Source organism: Ostrea edulis, chromosome 4 (assembly GCF_947568905.1).
Source record: "Ostrea edulis chromosome 4, xbOstEdul1.1, whole genome shotgun sequence".
In the NCBI taxonomy this organism is placed as follows: domain Eukaryota; kingdom Metazoa; phylum Mollusca; class Bivalvia; order Ostreida; family Ostreidae; genus Ostrea; species Ostrea edulis.
In genome coordinates this window covers 16,100,905-16,125,616 of record NC_079167.1, presented here as the reverse complement: position 1 = coordinate 16,125,616, position 24,712 = coordinate 16,100,905, and the positions used below count along the sequence as shown (strand labels likewise).

The following is a 24,712-nucleotide window of genomic DNA, read 5'->3' as shown; positions in this document are numbered from 1 at the left end:
ATTTTTATCTGTTTTATATTTTTAAAAACACTATATAAAAGGAATTAGTTGAGGAGGGCATGTTATTTGGGTAAAGGTATAAGCGTAAACTGCCAAGGGTAAGTGATATGTTTATGGTATGTTTCGGTGTTTTGGTGTATAAATTTTAATGGCGGTGGGCATGTGTGTGTTATAGCCGGGAAACTACAGTTAGCAGAAGTGACTGATACGTGCAGTAGCCCTTAAAGGTTAAAATGTATAACTGTCAGCCACTCCTACCACCAGAGGCGTTACTTCAAGAGTTGAGGGTGTAAGTAAATGATGTAGGGATGGGCGTGTATGGATGTGACGCAGCGTATTTATGAGACATTTGACACCGGCTCAGGGTTAAATCTCGGACCACTGTCAGCAGACAAATTGTGACCTGACATAGTGCCAACGCCACACAAACCGCTACGATGATAGAGGATCATGAGAGTGAGAGAAGATACAACCAAAAACAAATGGTCGAATCCTACCCCAACTGGGGCATCTCTACAATAAGATACGGAGTTCGAGCCAAGAGCAATTAGTCACACTTAGATATAGTTAGTATATCCTGTGGATGTGATAAAGTTTAATATTGCTGGTACGATGGGGTTAATGTTGCAGGTGGATATGGTTAGCAGAGTGTGAAGGCCAAAGGGAGTGGCTCCTGCTGCGTGGTGTTTGTATGAGGTTTGTTCTGTGGTGGTTGTGAAGTGGACAGTGGAAAAGGTAATGGGCGATTGTTTCTGGGACCTGGCAGGGTGTACATTTGTTGTTTGTGTGCGTGGTGTACTGACCTAAATCGCCCAATAGATTGGTTGTTCCTACCCTCAAGCGTGTGATGATTTTGTCATAGTGTATGTTAGAGTGATATTTGAGAGGTTTTGAGCATGGGTTAGATTTGATTTTAGCTATGAGTTTGGTGTTGGAATTTAGCTGTTGTTTGTAGATGCCGATTATAGTGCGATGTATGGAGCTGTAAATTTCTCTGACCCCTAGCGATATGTCATATGTAACCTTGTTATGACCTAGTGCTTGTGTGGCAGTGTTGTCGACAGTCTCGTTTCCTTGAATGCCGATATGTGAAGGTATCCACTGGAAGTGAATGTGTTGATTGTATTGTGTGGAATAATGCAAGAGGGTGAGGATGGTGTTGAGAAGATCTGGCCTACTAGTTTGAAGTGTTTGTAGTGCACTAACCGTTCTCCGATATCCCTTATTGTGAATGTATTTGAGTGCAGCAATTAGAGCAACCATATCCGTCGAATAGACAGAGATGTTGTCCGTGCATCTATACCCCACCTCTATGGGACCGCTGGGGTCATAGATGTCTGCACCCGTTTTGCCTGTGGAGGGTTATTTGCTTCCATCAGTGTAGATTTTTTGGAACCCTTGGTATTGTATGTCTATGTGTTGCAGTGCATTTGCTTTGATTTGTAATGGGTTACTGTGTTTTTCGGTGATTGCACTGCCGATATTGGTGCAAACTGTAGAAGGAAAAGTCCATGGAGCAATTGGTAGCAATTGTTTGGTTGATGGCTCGGGTAGCCCATAAGTGTTTGTATACTTCCATATTTGGTAACCAAATGGTCCATTTCTCCTATCCTCCCCCACCTTTCGCTGGATTTGGTGTCAGTGTATGCGTATGTATGTGGTGCTTGCAATAATGTATTTGCAGGATTTGTTTTGTAAGAGGAGACCCTAACTCAGTACCTTAGAGAACGTTGGAGTCTGCGTAGGTTAAGTGGTAGTTCTCCCGATTCCAGTAGGACTGTGCTTTTTTCTGTGCTGTGGTGAGTTCTAAGTGCAATTAGGAGTGCCGACGTTTGGATCCCGTCCAGACTTTGAAGATAGGTCTTGCAACCTGAGTTGTAAGCCTGACAACCGTAGTCAAGTGTAGATCTAAGAAGAGATTTGTAGAGCATTAGAAGAGTTGGTTTGTCAGCACCGAATTTTGTGCCTGAAACAGAACGCATAACACTTGAGAATTTTGCAGCATTTAATTTTGAGTTGAGCTTTGAATGTCATATGTTCGCCGAAGATGACTCCCAGAAAGGTTTCTTGTGATTCTACCTTGATGGGTTCACTCTCCCAGATTCTGCAGTGCAGCAGTTTATATACCCTTGGAGTAGTCCATCCCAAGGGAGGTCAGATCGTTCCATTATTCTCACATAAATCAAGTTCATTAGAATGTTTCTCTGTATATAGGATATTATCATTACAATATATTTCATGAAGCATTGATGCACTCTCTTCAATATGCCGGTGTAAAGAAGTTCCAGTTACATATGTACATGTTTATCGTTTCAAAACTGAACATTTCCTACATAAACCAGTCTCTTGACAATCAACCATTTGAGCTGCGAGGTGAATATTTCATATTCACAGAATAAAAATGACAATTCAAATATGTTTTGTTTTACGTTCCTTGGAGAATTTTTCACTCATTGAGACATCACCAACTGTAGCTAAAGTGCAACAAATTCAAACCTATACATAAAGGTCAGGAACCAAAATGTACTAGGAACAGACAAACAGCAACTCCCATCATCGATTCCCATCCGTTACATCTCTTTCTCAGTGATGTTGTCGATCAATCGTACATTCTCGGGCCTTTCCGGCAAGCAGAAAAACAACCTCGAATGTATTAAGCTAATCTCCATTTTTATATCAAATCAAAATACTACGATAAAAATTCATTTATTGTCTTTTTTCCGAAAAATATCTGCTAAAAATGAAGAGGTAAGCTTAAAAACATGTTAATAATCACTAATTAGGGACCTACACAATGGTTGGAAGCGTCCATTTTATGCAAATTTTATACTTCCGGTGATCGTAATACATTCAAGCCGCCTTTCCCGAGCGATTGGTTGTCGATAAATCTGAATTTCCACGCTACAGTCACGTGATTTCGAAGTTTTGATACCCCTCGACACTTCCAGTGCAGACGATACAAGTGATAGTATTAGTAGAATGAGTTCTCGAATGCGATACCATGTCATACCGAAACAAGAAATAAGTGAGGGCAAGAGCGTTATACCAGGAGCGACAATACGACTGCCGTCTTTCCAATGATTTTGAGAGAGGAGGGGGTGATTATTTATGATTCGTGACGGTGATCTGTGTGAACTCAATGCAGCAGCAAATGCAACAGCAGTATGTATTTGAGGAGTGACGAAGGTTTAATCTGTTGTTCATTTCTGGACACTCTTGGAGGACTCCAGAATGATCAGTACTTGAACTGAGAATTCGTCAGGTTTAAATATATCAATGTATTTGTGCTATTTTACTATAATTATAGTTGAATGACATATAAATTAAAATATAGATTTAATTTTGTTTTATTTCATAATGTGGCATCGGGTTAATGACAAAAAGAAATAATATTGCTAAGATGATGATGGGAATTTAAATAGGCTTGATCATTCCCCTTTTATCCAGAGTTTCCTTGAAGCTAAATACCTGCTGAAGCTCCTGGGAGGTATTGTTATATCAAAGGTGAAGATAACGAGCAGTGATCAATTTCATATTTCGCAAATTCTATGGTCGTTATAACGATCTAGTTTGCCGATACAACCTATCATTGGGTTGAAAGCTGCGTGGTGTGTTTCATATCAATTGTTAGGCCGTTCTTGGCACACTGATGTTGCCTACGTTTACCTGATCAAGATATAAGGCTCACGGCGGATGTGACCGATCGACAGAGTATGCTTACTCCTCCTAGGCACCTGATCCCACCTCTAGTATATCCAGGGATCCCTGTTTGCCCAACACTCTATTTTGTATTGCTTATAGGAGTTATGAGATTGATCACTGTTCGTTATCTTCACCTTTCATGTAGTTCCGGTGCAAGTTCATATAATCTAACCAGTTCTAATCAGTTCTACCTTGACAACTGAGGTACATGTCAGACCCGTTTTTGGAAATTTGTTTAAGCTCTGTTATTTAGACAGTGTACATGTAAAAATGATTTTAACTCAAAATGGCGTTTCAAGAAACCGAAAATTCACAGGGTTATCAAAATGTAAAGGCTTGTATAAAAGTCCGGTAAAAGTAATTTGAAATTCTCCTATTGTTGACGTCATGTCCAACTTGTAAACACCCGTCATTTACATTCGAAATTCGATTTTGAAAGTTTATACATATATCCAATAGAGGATATGTATATAGACTCTATAACCTTTTTAATCAAATTACCACAAAAATCTAGGACCCTTCCCTACAATCAAAGTTGAGGTGCACTCATGCTTTTCAAGGTATTTCAATTGGATTTCCATAGTTGAATAAAGTAATTGCCCATTTTGTTTATCAGTTTCCGTATTGTTTTTACGTCATACTATTCGCTAAAGTAGTAATTCCTTGAAAGTAAGAGGTTTGGAAAACCGATGTACATTTCTTGCTTCCGAAATCCCCACATTCTATGATAGTCTTACCATATTCACGGTCTATCTTCAAACTTAGACAGGGGGTAGCTAGGACTATTTCAATGTGTAGGCCCGAAAGATGAAACCGAAGGTTTCACCAAGGCACGAAGCTTCGAGGGGGTAAGTGTGGGAGGGGTAGTGTGGGAGGGGGTGGGTGGGCGGGCGAGAAATTTTTGAAATATTAGGACTCATTTGCACTACTCTGGGCATCAAAATGATATCAATATACATTAAATAGTGTACAACTATGTAGAAGTGTAAATAGTTTTCAAAGATTTTTAAACTGTAAAGTCGAGTGAGTCATTGTGATCACCAAAAGGGACCGGTCAATATTTATTGGGGGGTTGGGACCGGCGCAAAATGCAATAGGACACACATTTATTTTGACTTACATACTGATAGGAATCCAACTTTTTTGTTTTCAGCTATGTTTTTGGAAATGTATCAATGAACAAAAAATGATAATAAAACGTATTTTAAACTTTTAATGCAACTATCATACAAACAATAATATTGAAATGTGTTTATGCTTTCTTTCATGTCCAAGTTGAATATACTAGAGACAATTTCCAATGAAATACTGGACCTTTGAAAAATTTTAATCTTAAAGTATATAATCAAAAGTAACAAAATTAAAACTAAAGTCTAAACACATCTTTAATAATTTGATAGTTTGCCATTACAACCTATCACTGGGTCAAATGCTGTCTGAATTGTTTTATACCGAGTGTTAGGCCGTTCTTGGCACACTGATTTTGACTACAGATAACTCCGTTTACCTGATGAAGATATAGGGCTCGCGGAGGGTGTGACCGGTCAACAGGGGATGCTTACTCCTCCTAGGCACCTGATCCCACCTCTGGTATATCCAGGGGTCCGTGTTTACCCAACTACCTATTTTGTATTGATTTTTAATCACACACACACACACACACACACACACACACACACACACACACATATATATATATATATATATATAAAGCACTGAAGAACCAACAACATGCAGTATCCAAAACTGTCGGATTTATATTAAATAGATACAATGGTCAGGGAAAATAATTATATAAAGCACTGAAGAACCAACAACATGCAGTATCCAAAACTGTCGGATTTATATTAAATAGATACAATGGTCAGGGAAAATAATTATATAAAGCACTAGAATGACCAACGACATGAACAATTGGAATTGTCAAATTTTCGGGACAACCTGTCCCTTCGTCAGGACGTGAAAGGATTACATTATTGAGAAAACACAAATATAATTAACAATAAGCACTAAAGCTACACTACAAAACTAGCTAAACACTTTTCCAGCGGATTACATGTTGCAGGCTCTGTTATTAACTCAAAAAAGAATAAGAATCAGAGCGTGAACTCATCATGTCTGGTCACTGTGGTACCAGTATTACCAACTGGTATATATATATAGGCCTCTGCTGGTGGACTGTTAGTCCCCGAGGGTCTCTACAGCCCAGTAGCTAAGTACTTCGTTACTAGCTTGAAAATACGGATGTATACAAGTATTTAATTGCTGTTATAAAATTTAGAATTAAGGATTATCTCCCTCATGCATAGCTCTTATCCTTGGACGAATTTGGCTCCACTTTTTTGGCACGCTGTTTTTGGCTATATTTAGCTCTAACACTTCATAGTTATTTCGGATTTCAAACATTTCGGTTGAGCATCACTGAAGAGACATTATTTGTCGAAATGCGCATCTGGTGCATCAAAATTGGTACCGTATAAGTTTTACATTATGACCCCTGGGTCGAGGCCTCTGCTGGTGGACTGTTAGTCCCCGAGGGTCTCTACAGCCCAGTAGCTAAGTACTTCGTTACTAGCTTGAAAATACGGATGTATACATGTATTTAATTGCTGTTATAAAATTTAGAAATTCATTTCAAAATTAAGGATTATCTCCCTCAAGCATAGCTCTTATCCTTGGACGAATTTGGCTCCACTTTTTTGGCACGCTGTTTTTGGCTATATTTAGCTCTAAAACTTCATAGTTATTTCGGATTTCAAACATTTCGGTTGAGCATCACTGAAGAGACATTATTTGTCGAAATGCGCATCTGGTGCATCAAAATTGGTACCGTATAAGTTTTACACACACACACACACACACACACACACACACACACACACACATATATATATATATATATATATATAAGATCCGACGGAATAATTTTATATCGGATTTTATAAACTAGAAATAAATATGAACATATTATATCTTGCAAACATTTATGGACAAAAATGTGTTTTGAAAATGAAAAAAAAAATGTGTAGGCACGTGCCTACTTGAGCCTAACGTAATTACACCCCAGTTAAATATGTCTGAAAAATCAGCAGACTTAGCATATCAAATGTGGATTCTCAAAATTCCAAAGGTGTTTTAGTTAATTTGAAATCACAATTTCCCCCCCAAATTAATAGCAGAAAAACTTACGACTTTTCAACATTTTACACGATCATTCCTCACGATAATTTAAAGATCAGACTTTTGGACATCATAGACAGCTATTTTCTTAATAAAAATGGGACATGGAAATATTCATACATGTATCTTGTCATCAGTCACTCTGATTCTACGCACAAGTACACTGAAGTTGATATAAAAAATGGTGGAGTTCCCATTGACAATATTTACGTAGTCTTTCGTGATAAAGTCCTCCAACAGTCTGTTGGGATTTCCATGGGCACAAATTCTGCTCCATTATTAGGTGACCTGTTTTTGTATTCTTATGAGGCAGAATTTATTCAAAATCTTCTATAGCAGAAGTTGGGGCCTTCAAATCGACATATGCATCTATCAACGAGGTTTTATCTATAAACAATTCTCATTTTCATTCATACATGTATCTTGATTCAATATATCCCAGTGAACTCGAAATAAAAGATATCACAGAGTCTTCCATGTCTGTGACATCTCTTATTGAATACATATTTGTTTCGGCAAACTAACAACACAGGTTCATGACAAACATCCCATATTTCTGTTGCAATATTTCATTATCACCTGCATATAGTGTGTATGTCTCTGAACTGAGAGCTTGTTCTGCATGCTGAATTTGAATATCTGACAATTAAGTTAATGTTACACGGGTTTTAACAGTCTCCGTTAAAGTCAGCATTCGCAAATTATATTGTCATTATAATGATTTGTTTGTAAATACAAACTATCATTGGGTTGAATGATGTTTGACGTATTTCATACCAATTGGTAAGCCATTCCTTACATACTGATTTTGACAACGAATTACTACGTTTATCTGATCAAGATATAACGGTCACGGCGGGTTTGACCGGTCAATGGGATATGCTTACTCCTCCTAAGCACCTGATCCCACCTTTGGTATGTCGAGGGTTCTTTATAGAAAATATGAGATTGATCACTGTCCGATATCTTCACTTTTTCAAAACTCGCAGATACATCAATATGTAGTGAACCTATTCCTTTCTTGCAACAGAACTCTAGATCATAAATGTGAAAAGCTGTCTGTTCTCGTGTGTTTTTTGCCTTAAAAATGGTCAATATGCAAGTTTACATGATGGGAAATGAATTTTATTCCCGTCAATATTTTCTTTTACTTTAGTTATCCTCGTAAACATTGCACTTTTTTTCATATGTAAAGAAATCCGAAATCGAAGTTTTACAATGGTTTTCATCAATTCCAAAAGCAAACAAAGATCACAGAAACTAATAAACAAGAATTCTGCCAAACGGAACATTCATCATGCCTTATCGTAAGACAGTATTCTTGCGAGCGCTATTGAAACAAGAGGCCCAAGGGCCACATCGCTCACCTGAGCCACCTTGGCTCATATTTAAAGATTTTTCCTATACATTTGTATGCAAAACTTTGATCCCCCTCATGTGATCCCATCCTACTCCTTGGGGCCATGATTTTCACAAACTGAAATATGTCAGAAAGCTTTCATGCAAATATCAGCTTTTCTGGCTCAGTGGTTCTTGAGAAGATGTTTAAAGATTTTCTTTATATATTTGCATGTAAAACTTTGATCCCCTATTGTGGCCCCATCCAACCCCCGGGGGCCATGATTTGAACAAACTTGAATCTGCATTATGTCAGAAAGCTTTCATGTTAATCTCAGCTTTTCTGGCTCAGTGGTTCTTGAGAAGAGTTTTAAACATTTATCCTATATATTTGTATGTAAAACTTTGATCCCTTATTGTGGCCCCATCATACCCCCAGGTGCCATGATTTGAACAAACGTGAATCTGCATTATGTCAGGAAGCTTTCATGTAAATTTCAGCTTTTCTGGCCAGTGGTTCTTGAGAAGATTTTTAAATGACACCACCTTATTTTTGTGATTATCTCCCCTTTGAAAGGGACATGGCCCTTCATTTGAACAAACATGAAAGCTCTTCACCCAAGGATGCTTTGTGGCAAATTTGGTTGAAATTGGTCTGCGGTTCTGGAGAAGAATATGTGTAAGGTTTACGACGACGCCAGACACGGACAAATTTTGATCAGAAAAGTTCACGTGAGCCTTTGGCTCAGGTGAGCCAATAAAAAGACACAAGAACTTCTCATTACAGTAAGCTTGACCACATCGATCATATTTGAACCTTATTTTTTGAAAAGCTGAATAGAGAATTTAGCTTGCGTCTTGGCTTGGGGTTGCGACCTTGTGTCTTCAGCTCAGGTGAGCTAAAAAGAATGGACCAAACTTTGTTAATTTTTGTTAATTTATTTAAAAGAAATGGTTGATAACAATGAAAAATATTCATGAAAAGACAAAAATGTTTAAAGAACAAAAGTTTTAAAAAATTACAAAACTCGAACAAGAAAACAAAGTAATAATTTAAAATGGTCATACACGTGTATCAAAATAACAATATAAAAAAACACACACACATAAGATACCAGTAATGAATTAACATAGGATATTACAGTAACCAGAAATTGACACTTGAGTCAACAGTATAAAATATGTTACGAAAATCTCAATTCTATTTTATCACAGTTAGTGCAGATCAATAAATACGTTGGAACAAAAATAAGATTATATCAAAACAAAGTTTAAACTGTGATAATGTATCATCATAATGCTCTTTTATTATTAGAGATCTTTAAATGACAAATTTATACATTTCAAAAGAAGATATGTCACCGGTGCCACAATACTTAATAATGAGATGAAGGATATGTTGATATATATACATGTATATATATATATATATATATATATATATATATATATATATATACATATGATACAGGTGACGATGAAAATTCATTATATTCAATACAGCGAGAGAGGAAATTGATTATACAAAACATTCCTAAAATAAACAATATTTTAAATACTTTATGAAAACTATTCATGATGAAAGGTGAAGATAAAAACAGTGATCAATCTCAACTCCTACAAGCAATACAAAATATATAGTTGGGCAAACACGGACCCCTGGACACACCAGAGGTTGGAACAGGTGCCTAGGAGGATGAATTCCTTGAAGCATTGAATAAAAAAAAAATCAAAACAAAATATAATTATATACTTAACAAAAACTTTTCAACAATACCTACAGAAATAAACAGAATAACAATATTGCCATCTACACACTTTTACACTGCCAATGCGAGAAAACCCCTGATGTACAACAAACTGAAGTACTGTAGGACCATGCCTACTTAAATTTGATTCTCTGATTAAGTTAAAGCTTTGAATTCTTCCTCTGTAGCCTCTCGGATCTTTCTCGGTTTCTTTTGGCGCCTGGATTTAACAGATTCCACGTCCACGACGCAGCCTTTTCGACCGTAGTGTGTTAGTAAGTTGTTCCAAACTTTGTCGCATTTCATCAGCTGTTTGTTTCCTGTGTTTAAAAAAAGAGAGACCAAATGTTTATCATTGTAGAGATATAATAAAATGTCAGCTACAGACGGGTCGTTGCCTGAATGCGGAACGGAATACTTCTCCCCCCGATCCCCCTCCCAAACCAACAACCTGATATCTATCAGAATTTTGTTCTACTACTAACGCGATTATTAACACTTTCTAATCTAAAGTTTATATGAAATATCATTTTCTAAGCATCTCACTAAATGTAACACGAGACTGAAGGTAATCTGCTACCTGAATTGGTCTTTTAAAGTTATTTTACATGTATTGTCCAGTTAAACATAGTGGTACAACGTGGTAATAATGATCAATCTGTTGGTTGAAAACCTATAAAACTCTGAGGACTTGATACGTGCGTTAAAATGGAGATGGACACGAAATCTAACATTATACAATTCTATCATTTTGATGAAGTCAATACATGTCTTTATCGACCTGATAAAAATATATTGACCGAGAACACGAAATCCACACATTTCGTCATACATGTATGTGTGCAATATTCTTTCTGTCCGTAATCCTTACAATCAATCAATCAATTGTTTTTAAAAAGAAAAAATGCGCTGAGTGTGTGAAGTGTGCAGAAGCTGAAGTTATCCCGTTTGTCATGAAGTTGAGTTGTTAGTTTGCCATTAATGTCTATGTTCAGTAAGATTGTGGTGTCTTTTATTTCGAATCCAATGGTATATTTCGAATCAACATATGAATGAAAGTGAATGATAAATCTCAAACATTATGCTTGATCACATCTCTGCTTCATATTTTAAGGATGTACTCTACATTGGCATAGTGCCTGACTTCCTTTTAAAACATGGATGAAAAATTCAATATCAGAAATATTTTGACTTCTTTTCGATTTAAATACTTAACCGAGTAGCTCAGTAGGTTAGCATACCGATAAGAGAAAAAAGGCATACCGACTGCTGAACTATATGTGAGTGGCAGGTTCGAGTCCAGCAGGGTTTTTTAGATCATCTTTTTTTAGATTACCTTTGACTAAAACTGTACTATTGTCAAAGTAAAGTAAATTTGAAAATTTTCAACTTCAAAATATTTTTGAACATATCCTCCACTTTTCATCTACATCAAATTTCTCTGGTGTAGCATTCCTCCTTAAGAAAAAGTAATCAATCTCATAAATCCTATAAAGAATTCAAAATTGAGAGTAGGGCAAACACGGACCCCTGGAAACACTAGATGTTTGATCAGATACCTAGGAGATCAGTCATACCCGCCGTGAGCCCTATATCTAGGTAAAGGGAGTTATCCGTGGTCAAAATCAGTATGTAAAACAGCCGAACAATATAATATAGTTTATGTTTAATGCAAAACATTTTCTGCAATTTCTGTTTGTTTTGTTGGGTCTCCCAATAGCTAATTTATGAGATGGGAATCTAAATCTATACATAGATACAATTTGGAAACACACTAAGCCTATACTTTCAGAAGAAGATACTACCTCTTAATACTAATATGGTTTACCCCTAATTATCAATTTATTCTAACAAGGTGTTGACAGTTAATTGAGGGATGTCCATAATTCATATTGCACTGGGCTATTTTGTCAAAGGGTATCTGCCCTAGAAATATTGTCCGAGAAAAAACGTATGAAGGTATTTAAAGGTAAGCATGAATTCTGGGGGTGGGGGGGGGGGATTCCGGAAAATCATATGCAGGTGGACATGATAAATGTTGTGTGAGTGATGGAACGATTGCAAATCTTAAGATAATTAACGAAAATTCATTTGTAAGACACTGTGTGGTCGCAAGCTTTTGATGTTACACACTAAAATGTTTGCAAGTATACTTTGTTATCATGATCATGCACATGTAAGTGAAGAATATCTAATTTCTAGAAAAGTATTTGAAGTAATCAAGTTCACTGGTGAACATGGTAAAATTGTGATCAAAATTAATTGAAAGAATTAAACGTTACAACTGAAAGTAAATAATTACAATATGAAGCAATTAAACCCATCCCTCACAACAAATACTTGTCGCGAAATAACGCTAATATTAATTACTCGCGAATAAAAAGGAATCTTTTGACATACAATATATTCAGAAACATATAGGATTATGATAGTAAATGTGTAAGTGAAATTCATATATTACCTATGATAATGAGTCCTTTCCTTGCCCGTGTAAGGGCCACGTTGATCTGATGTTGGTCAGTGATAAACCCAAGATTTTGTTTACACCAGCCTAGGGTTGGGTTGGGTTCTATTCTGTATTCTGGGAGTGATCTGACGGTGCTGAATATCACGTAATCCCACTCACCACCTGTCGAATAAACAAAATATAAACTGCACAGAAGAATTCACTATAAACAAAACACTTCAGTAACATGTATTGCTGTAATTAGGAAATAAATATTTAGGTTCTTTGAATTACAGGTTAATGAATACGAACAATGGGTACTTTGTAAGCAGAAGAATTTTTTTCATGCTTTCAATGCATTCATATCCCCGATAGAACAAATGATCTAGCCATTTGTTCCTTATATTTTGTACAAAACGAGAGAGAGAGAGAGAGAGAGAGAGAGAGAGAGAGAGAGAGAGAGAGAGAGCTCAATGTCAACTTCAAATATCACATTCCTATCATGATGTGTTCAACAATGAAACAAAGGTTTATTACAGACAAAATATATCGTGATATGACAGGTATAACCAGAATGTATCAACAAAACTCCCGGACCACAAAATCCAGGGCCAAGTGAACATTTTCACGTCTGCGTCACACGGGCCATTAATAAAATAAGATTACCTTGACTTGCTACAACAGTGTTCACGTTGAAATTGATGAATTTATGCTTTTCTAGTGCCTTTTTTATAGCGTAGCACTGGGCGTTGTACTGAGATATGATGTTGATTTGTTTGTGACCCACTTTTTCACGAATAACCAGCTCACTGAAGATTCGAACCTACAAGTGGATCAAAGTGAAAGCAAACATTTAAAAAAAAGTTTCACTATCTCATTCATGTTGAGAATTCCAACAGAGAAACGATAGAGGTCTTACAATTATTACAAATTATTTATTCGTACCACTTGCTCTACTTCGGCCATATTGCTTTTTGATTGCTGATTTCCTTCCTCTGTGGTGACACTTAAGGACTCCTCTACACCTTCAACATGACAAAACAAGTGTGGTACCATCGGAAAATTCCAAAGGGATAAGGGTTCCCTCACCTTCCACGCTATAGAAGGCATCGTTTCCAACTTATTCTGGTAAAACTGTTCTGACGGGAAATCGCATATTCTGGGATTCTGAAAAATACACATACTTCTATATAACTAACATGCTGTCCCCAAAAAGCTTTTACTTATAAGTATGAATAGTTGAACGCCAACACTTTACCAAAGTGAGCAGTCGATCTGATATGGCTTTTATGATAAAAATATGAAAGAAATTAGTTTATAAAACATTGCAAAGTGATATCCCATTATAGTCAAAGACGTTTTGTCTTTACTACGTTTTAACACTATACATGTACATTGAACGAGATATGCAAATAAAGTTTACTCATTGAAATGTCTTTAGTAGGATTAATCTTGCACTTAAAAGTTGGCATATGTTTACACTTAACTCATACCAATAATCATCGCAGCATGAACAATCTTATGATTCTGAAGCATTAAAAATTTCATAATTGTTTTTCTGACTTAGTACCTCTACTATGTACATGTAATCTTACCATTCTATATTGGCAGTTGAGGAACACAGCTCGACTGGCATATCGTTCAAATAATGATTTTTCCAATCCAAGTGATGCTGCCTCTTTGCAAAGCACTACAGGCTGAAGCTGCTTGTGGTCACCAATAAGAACAACCTGTTCTGCTCTGGTGGCGATGATTGGTGCAAGGGTTTCCGGTTCAGTGCACATTCCAGCCTCGTCAATAATCAATTGATAAATTTTTCCTTTTGTAGCCTTCAAAAACCTTGCATTTGTAGCAACAGCAGTGGTACAAAATATGACATCATAGTGTTTTAATTCTTCCTGGCAAGCCTTGCTGCAAACTTTCTTATAATTTCCTATTTCGCTGTGATCAGAGAAACTTGGGTTATTCTTGAACATGTTATCATAGTTCCTTAATTCTTCGGCATACGGTTTGCCCTCTTCACGAATACGATGATGTAGCGAGATATTTGTCAATTCGCGATCTGGTCTGTTATCTTTGCACGAGGTTCTACTGGTGTAATCTCTTCCGGGGATATGAAAAACAGAGTTTTCCAACGAACTGCCATACATGCGCACAATATTGGGCGTATGATCATCGAATTTGTTTAGCATCCAGCCTGAAAAATTAAGTATATATGCTTATGATACATGTATATGCACCAACCTAAAATTTAATTTTGGTTTGATACATTTACAAAAAAGGGAAGGGATTAGAAACCATGGAAACAAGAATGGAGTGAATACGTACGAGCAACCAAGTCCACAGATTTGTTGGATGGTCCACAGAATACAACTTGCTTGTGATCACCTCCTTCCTTTCGCAGAATTTCGTTAATTTTCACAAACAGATAGATGAGCTTTATTCCTGTGTATGTTTTCCCCGTACCTAAAAATAGATATTATACTCTCACTGAATTCCTCTCACTTTCAGTTGATTTCCAGTAATATGCAAATTATTTTACTTATGATGTCAATTCAACGTTTCTAACAAAAATATCGTTTAAGGTTGAAGGATCTTAATAAATCATGCATGAATATTTCATAGTTTTGATTATTGCTAGCACATGTTAAAGGAAAATTTATTCAAATTAGTTGTCTACTACATACCCGGTGGTCCTTGAATAAGGCTGAATCGATTACCCAAAGCACGTTTTATCGCTTTCAACTGTTGAATGTTGTTTGGTGCTAATCTACAAATTGTCACATCAGCTTCTATTTTCTGGGACAAGTCGAAATGAGCCTTGTCTTTAAAAAAAAACACATGACGCCATTTTACATTTCTATCTAATATCTATTCTCACATTATCAAACAAAGATTTTAGAATAATATTACTACTTACCGAGTCTCGAGATCTTATTTCCCAATGCAATTGCTTTTGCCAAATCTGTTGCTTTACCAAGACAACTTAACGTTGCTTCAACGCGCCTAGAACGAAATAAAATATAAAAATATAGAAAATATATAACAAATAGCATCGAAGTACATGATATTCATCATAACATTTTCATATATTATCATTCATCTTACTTGTCTGCATCAGATTTTTGAAGGAGTTCAATGCTACATCGAGGTGGTGGATTGGAACACATTTCTAGAGTTGGTCGTGGACTGTCCTTGTGCAAACGAATGTGTATTTTCACTTTGCCGTTCTTTTTCCCTTTTTGCAAGATGCTGATTTCTCCGTGACCTATCCATATGTGTCTGTCATTGGGTGAGGTGTCATTGGTAAAACGAGAAGGTATTCCTTTCACAAGGTCGCATCTAATACATACACAATCTGAACTTAAAAGATATTGCGACTCTTTCTCTTCTTCGTTATTTTCCTCCCCAAAGATTATCATTCTCTGTGACAAGCATCCAAATTCTATGTCTCTTTTCAGACAGAATGAATTTCGTAATACAAAGATACAATCACTGCTGTCTGGCCCTCCAGAAAATTGAATCGGTAAATCATTGATGACAACAGGAATGCTTTGGGCCATTTTCACAGCTGACTCCATACGAAAGATGTTCAGCCATATTCTCGTGTACTCGACAGGAGATTTGATTTGGTTTGGAACTGTTTTGGTATAATAACTTGCAAAACACTTCACTGGATCCGTAATGTGCTGAAGACATAATTTCACATTGTTTGTAACATCCACCATTTGGACTGAGGGTACCATAACTCCCTTTTTTGGTTCTGCCATCAACTGCACAGCTAGAATCTGACCATGACTTACACTCATGCTGAATTCGCAACATTGTTGTATGACGTTGCCGTCTCTAACCTCTGAGCTAACGTCAGCTTCTGTGTTGAAGCATGCAGGTACGGATTGACTCATGTTCACATCAGGGTGATCCGTTCCAAAGAATGCTCCTTTAAGCTGGGAATGCCTACTGTCCAATATCGCTTTAAGGATCTTCTGCCATTTCGGCAACTGTTGATAGGTCACTCGTTGGTGTGGATCAATCCGTACCGGGAGTCCTTTGTTCATAAGCCGTATTTTGGGGGCGTATCCTGTAAATGAGTATAGTCGTTGTTGCCACAATAGTGAAGCAAATGATTTTGAGTCTTCACCAGGCTTCACCACTGGTTTAGCACTGACTTTTAACATGTGATAAGGAATATCTTTACAGTCTTTTGGAAGTTTCCTCATTCCTGGGAAATGCAACGATACTTCTTTCTCCGAGACATTTTGGACCATGGCATTGCACAAAACTGGTTTTCTCGAAAGTTTCTTTCCAAAATGAAGAGCAAAACACTGTTTTTCAAACGCTTTCTCTCGTTTTGTGACATTGTTAATGTTTTCACATATTCTTTCCACCTCCTCCTTTGTGTACGGAGAATTTCTTCCATCAAGTGCTGCATGAATCAATCTCTGGGCTATGATATCCGAGTATCTGCGAATAGGAGAAGTACAGTGAGTGTATCGGCAAATTCCTAGGGAAAAGTGAAGACAACCGCTTCTTCTTCCCAAATTTCCAGAACATCTGTATTCTGCGGTCTCCTGAAAAGAAATCCATGCTTCCAATGCTAATGCCTGCTGTGGATGAATTGCATCTGTTCCAACAACACGTTGTACCTCTTCAAATTTTGATTCCCTTAAATCCGAGGTAAGTTTTTTCCACACATGAAGCTGAATGGGAAAGATTTTATTCCATCTCAATGATGGCACTTTACGCACTTCAATCGCCGTTTTGTCTGGTAAAGGCAAATGTTGAATTCCAAGAACGAAATTCCCAATGACAGGGTATGACCCCATCCATTCTCTCACTGTCTCTGCTGAAGGTTCTTCCTGGACACGGAGTGGCACACAATGTGGGTATTTATCCAACAGAAAGTTAGCAATAAAATGGTTTGCCAAAATCATGTATTCCTCCACAAGATTATGAGCATCTTCTGCAGAGTAATAGCTGTCGTTACTTCCCATGCATTCGGGTTCAAATGGGAAGGCAAAACGTTTATTTCCAAGACGTTTCTTCCGTCGTTCCTTTGCAATCGCATTTAAAACACGAATTTGTTGCTCTAATTCTGGTTCTGTGTTTTCATGCTGATAAGATATAATTGATTGGGCCTCTTGGTACGTTAACTGACGGCACGACTTTACAATTGTTCTTTTGATTGTTGGATTTGACATGTTCAGCACATCCCCAGAGGAAGTAGCAACAAAAAATACAGAAATTGCACTCCTATTTTCGTTTGGCAAAAGGCTGCAAATATGTGTGCTAAGAGGCTCTGGTAACATGTGATGAGGTCGACAACCTTCTCCAGGATAAAAGGTTCTTGATCTTTCCTTAGCTTCTTTATCGATGGCATCACCTTTTACCACTATACTTGCTACGTCAGCAATGTGCACTCCAATTTCGTAGCGATCCTCTCCTATCTTTTTCACACTCAGTGCGTCGTCTAAATCTTTGGATCCTGGGGGGTCGATTGTAAAGACCATGAGGTCATCAGCAACGTGTTCTCTGAGCTCCTCTGCGCTCTCTAAAAGGGGATTCTGAACTATATCATTTGTCAACTGCACAGTATCTTCATTGTAATGAGTCGGTATTTGGTTTTGAAGACACAAAACCTTCAAGCTGGAATTTGTATTGTCACTGTAGCTGTGTATGGAGAGAACTGCTCCAACAGGATAAAGCTCATTCCAACAAATTAGACAAACAAGGCACAAATATCCTTTGCGGTTAGCCGGATCAATTGCCTTCAATCCTTCAAATTTTAAATCATTTGTATTCTCATCATACCTATATGTCTCCACTTGGAACTTATTCTGACAATTGTTGTGTAGAATGCTAATTTTCGGGACAGTCTTGCATCGTGGCTTCATCAAGTGTGTTTCGAAATCATCAAATGTACAAAGAAATACCGGGTTTTTGATCGTGGGAAAACGCGTTCTCTTGGTTATTCCAACCACTTTGCCATACAATTTTTCGTCACTTTGCGGTCTAACATTGATAGTTTTATTTAGACGTGGAATAACATCTACTTTTGGGCATTCGTTGAGAACTTCTACTACAACTTCGTCTTCGTTATAAACCTTCCCACATTTTGACCTGCCAGATATTTCTATGGTTTTGACTTTGTCTTTTTCATCCAGCACTGTACATACTGCTCCATGGGACGTTTCAATGGTAATTCTACAGTGTTTGTACTTTTTTCGATTCCTAGACCAAAGCTGCAATGATTCTTCCTTTGAGTACAAATCTGGATACTCAGAAAATTTCATTTTGCTTCTCTTAAAGCTTCCAATAAACCGATCCGACAACTCCAACCCATTTCGCAATATCTGTTCGTTAATATCAAGCATTGTGCTCAATTCCTTTTCCTTGGTTTGTAACATACGGTCGCAACTCTCACTGAAAAACGTATCTTCCTGGTGATCATCCTCTACGTTTGTATCGTTGATATAACGCGGGCTAGAATACGATGTTTGCTCAATGAACTGAAGATCATTTGATGGACCTGAAGGCAGTGGTCGGTATTCTTCCTCACTTTCATCTGATTCTACTACGTGCATGTTAGAAAAAATGCCGGACCCCCCTGAATTAACCTCGCTTCCCTCGTCTGCAGTTCCTGTTCCGTTTCCAATAGAGGACAAACCAGAGTCACCAGTACGATTACGTCGTCTTTTCCGTCCTGGCCTGCTAATAGGCAAGTCAAATTCTGTGACGTCTTTCCAGGTTTTTGGAGAGTCGTCTCTCAAGGTGGGCACCACTTCAGTCTCTGTAGTTTCGCGTAATCCATCAACTCTTGGACAATTTAATTCAGAACCTTCCCTTTCTATGATGTCCGATTCTTCCAGGCTATTTTGTTCTTTTCTCAGTTTCTTAACTGTAACGTTCATAGGAAACATGAATATGAAATTGTAATGTAATGTAATTTACATCTTACAAACTTGAAATTAAGGGAAGGACATTGAATATTTGTTGTCGATATTGAAAATTCTGGCGAAAGCACGACACACTACATTTTTTAAAACTGCGACCAGCAATATTTCAAATATAAAAAATCACTAAATCTTATTGATTTCATACCAACCTTTTCTTTCACGTGTTCTTTCTTTCTTTTTTTGTTCTTGTTTGTTCGCATTCGATATACCCTGCATGGGAATCAATAAATTAATGCATGTAGTTTACAAGACATAATAAGGTGTCTGAATGTGAAGTTTTCCACCAAATATATCAAACATTCTATGTTACCTTCTCTGCTCCTTTTACAGTTGCAGTACCCTGCTTTGCCTTCGGTGGATCTTGATGCATTTTGACAGCATTCGTTTTCAATCTATTTAGTAAACCCTCAAAGGAGGACATGTCGTGAGTCTGTTAAAGAAATACAAGTGTAGATTTAGAGGATGAATATTCTCTATGTTACAATTCGATGTATGCTCATACTATATCAACATGAGACCTACCGCTCCCGCCATAGCTATGGCATTTTCGACCTTGCTGATGGCTACATCCAGCATTCCACGCTGCTCAAGAGCATGCGCCCAGAGCTCCATCACCAATGTTAAATTAGGGTCTGATGAATGACTTTTCGTAACTGAAACTATTTCAGGTATAGAATTTAGATATAAATGCTTGAGTTTTTATCTTTGAATAATGTTTTGCTTATTTTAGTATCTTTCTTTTATATGTGCACTTCAAAACCAGTATTTCTGCTTGTTACTTAGATACACACAGCATGTTAAAAAATAAAAGACATGCATCTTTGTTCTACTTACGATGTTTGCAAAGGTCACACACCACTTCAGGCTTTTTCTAGAAGTAAAATTATATACATTATAACAAGCTCTTTTAATTGTCCTTATTGTGCAACTTTCTGCAAATATGATATAGCACTCAATGGCTCATTTTCCTTACAGTAAAAGTAATTTGAATTGAATGACGGAACTCACTTCATTCAGTAGTTTCCATCCATTGCTGATATCGTATTGCAGAATTTCACGTAAAATGAATTCTGTGTTTGATTTTTCTGCACCGTAGATCCTGTGCACCGTTCTGTAGCACAGCTGTATTTCCTTCATATGTACTGAGAAACACGTATTTGTACCACGTGTACTCTCATACTCCTCAATGATTGACCTTGCGTCACGTATCATCTTCAGTTTCCGCTGAAATACAAAGATGATCAGTATAATCATAATTCATTGATTGGTTTAAAAATGATTTTAAAATATATAGCAAATAAGATTATCAACACAGGAAGCTGTTTGAAAGAATGGCATCTCTTTCCTATGAAAGATTCCAAGTTGTGGACCTGTTACCCTTTATCACAAAAAATGTTATGGTAAGGTAAAAAAAAAAAAAAGAAAAAAAGAAGACTGTTACAGCCTTAAACTTGAATGACTACCACTTTGCTCAATATTTAAGAATATCAGTTTTACTGCGATGCGTACAAGTACTTATGAGAATGAAGAATTACAGAGTTTTCAATTGTTTACCTTAATCGTATTTTTTTTTATGTGAAAAGAGCCACAGAACCCTAGATACACCGTACATGAACTTGAAATATCGTTTGTAACTTACAGCCAAGTTTATTTCTTGATTTGTTAAAACGTCATTCCACATCAATCCAGGGTTCATATATTCTTGTGAGTGAAATCTCTCTATAAAAATAATACATACACATTTTTCACTGATTCACTGTTAAGCATGCTTGATACCTCGACACAAAATTATAATACTGTATAGATATTACACCGTTTGTAATGATACTGAGTATATCACTCATACTTACATGTAACAGTCTGAAAAATCCCGCCTTTGTTAGACAGACTCTCGACGTTTTAAATATCCATAATATAAAATTTGTCTTCCTGTAAACAAACTAGTTAGTTTGTTTACTGAAGATATTTCTATTAAGCATATTTAAAATGTCAAGGGTCTGTGCCTTGTTATATCAAAGGAATAAATGTCTTCTTGTATTACGGAAGTATAAAAACAACGGCGTCGACTATGCAAATTATATGCATTGTTTTTTTTATCTCCATGCTACATGTAACAAACAAAGATGTTATTTCCTGATATTTGTATTTCTACTTGTTTCTTTTGTAAGTATAGGTTCTGTGCAAGTTGAAAAGTCACTTGTGTATCAAATCTATTATCCTCACATACTATACATCACGTGGTTATTACTGTGTGCTCGTGTGTGTTTGGTGGTATATTTGTTCGTGGTGTGTGTGGTGGTGGTGAGTGTGTGTGGTATATGTGTGTTGGTGGTGGTGTGTCTGATGTATATGTTGGTGGTGTGTGTGGTAGGGTGTATGTATATTGGTGATGGTGTGTCTGGTGTTGTACGTGTGGTGTTAGTGGTGTATGGTGGTGTATATGTTGGTGGTGTGTCTGGTGGTGGTGTAAGTCTGTTGGTGGTGCTCTATATATTGGTGGTGTGTGTGATGGAGTGTATATATGTTGGTGGTGGTGTGTCTGGTGTTGTATGTGTGTTGGTGGTGGTATGTATGGTGGTGTATATATTGGTGGTGTGCCTGGTAGTGGTGTATGTTGGTGGTGTGTCTGGTGGTGGTATATGTGTGTTGGTGGTGGTCTAAATATTGGTGGTGTGTGTGGTGGTGCTGTATGTGTGGTGATGGTGGTGTGTGTGGTGGTGGTGGTTTGTTTGGTGGTGTATGTGGTGGTGGTGGTGCATATGTTAGTGGTGTGGTGTATGTGTGTTGGTGTATGTCTGGTTGTATATACGTTGTCGGTGTGTGTGTTGGTGGTGGTGTGTCTGGTGGTTAATATGTTAATGGTGGTGTATGTGTGTTGTTGGTGGTGTATATGTTGGTTTTGGGTGGTGGTGGTGTATGTGTGTTGGTGGTGGTGTGTCTGGTAGTGTATATGTTGGTGTTGGTTGTGTGTGTTTATTGAGAATTGCAATCAATGAAACAATGAAGGTCTATTACTGATACAAGAATGATATACAAGTAAGTAAATATTAAGCAAAAACTATCCTCAAATATACATACGTCTGTAAAAACACTTTACTGCCAAACTGTAGTCATTGATCTGAAAGATACAAAAAGAAACGTATCAATATTTTATTTCAAGCAGAAAAAATATTGTAGTACTTTTAGTGAATTGTGTGAAGAAAAGTTAAAAATCAAATTTTAATGCCTGTTGTGATAACTACCGTTATAAATGTTACAAATGATCCGATTCTACATCACTTTGCACAAGTTTACGGACACTGTCGAAATTCCTAGTAGGAATTAAATAGAAATGACACGAAATGAATTGATTTATTATATATTACGAAGGGAGCCTCTAATGATAATCTGACCTGAATTACAGCACACAGGAAACTCTGTTTTGAGAGTTTAACATACAAACAGCGTAGTTAATTGGGTTGTTGTCGATTTGTAAACGATTACATTTACAAACATTAGAATAAAGTTTCATGTGGCTCATAGTAATTTTGGATCAAGCGCTAAATAGCTCAAGACATTTTGATGTTAATGATTACGAAGCAATTGTATAACCGGTCACTCTTATGATATTCTTGCTCTGATCGCCTAATATGTTATCAGTTTATACCCCACCAATAAATCTAAAAACGATTAAAATATGGTTCCGCCCTAGAAATGCCATGCTGAATCGTTTTCGTACCATGAGGGACACAGCCATGCATTGGTTGTAAGCATCACAAACCACTGTGTCGTCCATCTCCTCTTGGTAAAACAAACCAATGGAATCGTATAGCTGTGATGCAGATATTTTGGCGTTGGCGATGTCACCATTCTGAAAGCAGACGTGTGCTTTCTGGAGAAACTTCGGCCAGTCCGAGTCCGTTTCCATCCTGGTCGATTACCCTGTTATCAAAAAAAGGAAGATTTTCACCCCCATTAAATCGATATCGGGTAAACCGAGGCGTTATTTTAAGCTGTACAAATGGAATTCTACGAATAGTATTTTTTTTTTTCTAATGAGAACTGCATAAAAAAGTTTAACAAAATCATAGTCTATGAGCCAAAATTAATTTTGTTTACAGGAAAACATAAAAGCTGGGGTTATTGGGTCCAATGGAAAAGAGTTTGTCGTGTGAACGTATTCATTATGAATTAAATCACTACCTTTAATAAGTGATATTCATATGTAATGTAGCAACACCTTTAATATGCCCCATCATGGACCCCAGGATGTAAACAAGTTTGATTATACAAATATCTGTAAAATCACTTATACTGAACACTATACACATTGTTTTAACAAACTCATTCTGTATGTGAATGTACATAAGTAAGTGTATTTGATCTATTATATGAACATTTTGTTTTAATAAATTGAAAGTTTTAACATGAATGTGAATTAATATGTATGTTCAGTGTTATGCCAGTTTGGGCCTTAATTTGGTATAAAATAATATCATAATCTAGTAGATCTAATACATTTCAAAACCTCGAAAATCCTTTGATTTGATATGATTTGATTTAATTTCCACGATTTCATTCAAACAAATTGATTAAAGTCATTCTACAGATATTAAATTAACCTTACCTTTTTATATATATTACATGTACATCGATCCAAACTGGTATATTTTTCTCGTGTATTCACTCTGTCTTGTTGACTTGTGTTTGAAATATTACATGTTTGGATCAACCTTTTAATATCAATGGGAAAATTCCAAACTAATTTCTCGAAATCAGCGTTTCTTTATTGTGGTACGTGCCCTGCCGCAGTAAAATGTAAACAATTCGTGGAAAATCAGAAATTATAAATAGCAACAGACGTAACGAGTTCTACTTTCGGTTTGTTTTCTTTACAAATGCTCTAAAAATAGAGGAGATAAAAATACAGTAGGTATCGACGTAAAAATATAATATATTGTTAAATTTGTGTAAAGAAAGTTTCAGAGAAAATGTGCATGCATTCAGATGAAATGACAGACGATTGACTAAACCTATAATTATGATATATGTTCCTTATAGCTAATTACGCCCCTTCCCTAAGCCACACGCAATGGGCTATGTAACCTCGCAAGCCCGTTCCGTTGTTCAAAATAATGGTGATGTTATTTAAAATTTTCCCACATACCGTCTACTACAATTCATGCGCATATCAACTCAATCATTGGGTGTGATAAGTGAATTATTGCTCTCTTCTATCAACATATTCTAATTTGAAAAAAAAATCTTCTCATGGGAAAAATTTCGCGCATCAATTATATTAATGCGCGCGCCATAATTCAAATTGGAATATTGCTCTCTTCATTTAATTATGACATTGATTC

General features: G+C 36.7%; 1 protein-coding gene across 3 annotated transcripts; it reads right to left on the bottom strand.

Annotated features, from left to right (window-relative positions):
- Positions 1 to 9,139: 9,139 nt before the first annotated feature.
- Positions 9,140 to 24,204, bottom strand: LOC125667922 (helicase with zinc finger domain 2-like). Of its 3 annotated transcripts, none has more exons than XM_048901602.2 (18): positions 23,977 to 24,204; positions 23,089 to 23,291; positions 22,449 to 22,488; positions 21,010 to 21,089; positions 20,379 to 20,594; positions 20,205 to 20,241; positions 19,893 to 20,029; positions 19,681 to 19,800; positions 19,520 to 19,580; positions 15,523 to 19,312; positions 15,335 to 15,420; positions 15,102 to 15,239; positions 14,743 to 14,880; positions 14,010 to 14,611; positions 13,360 to 13,581; positions 13,081 to 13,237; positions 12,430 to 12,597; positions 9,140 to 10,288 (listed from the first exon to the last, which is right to left on the bottom strand). In XM_048901602.2, the coding sequence occupies exons 2-18, from the start codon at positions 23,275 to 23,277 to the stop codon at positions 10,125 to 10,127; spliced, it is 6,345 nt and encodes a 2,114-aa protein (XP_048757559.2). In that variant the 5' UTR covers positions 23,278 to 23,291; positions 23,977 to 24,204; the 3' UTR covers positions 9,140 to 10,124. The 3 variants fall into 3 exon arrangements, with proteins under 3 accessions (XP_048757559.2, XP_048757560.2, XP_048757561.2); XM_048901603.2 differs by having other exon boundaries at positions 19,893 to 20,023; positions 23,977 to 24,135; XM_048901604.2 differs by lacking the exons at positions 22,449 to 22,488; positions 23,089 to 23,291; positions 23,977 to 24,204 and adding an exon at positions 21,221 to 21,379.
- Between the last annotated feature and the right edge of the window lie 508 nt (positions 24,205 to 24,712).

Coding starts and splice junctions, on each gene's coding strand:
- LOC125667922 (XM_048901602.2), bottom strand. CDS start 23,277: ATGGAAACGGACTCGGACTGGCCGAAGTTTCTCCAGAAAGCACACGTC. Junction 22,489..23,088: donor GCATGGCTGTGTCCCTCATG/GTACGAAAACGA, acceptor TGTATCTTTCAG/ATCAATGACTACAGTTTGGC. Junction 15,421..15,522: donor CAAAAATCTGATGCAGACAA/GTAAGATGAATG, acceptor ATTTCGTTCTAG/GCGCGTTGAAGCAACGTTAA.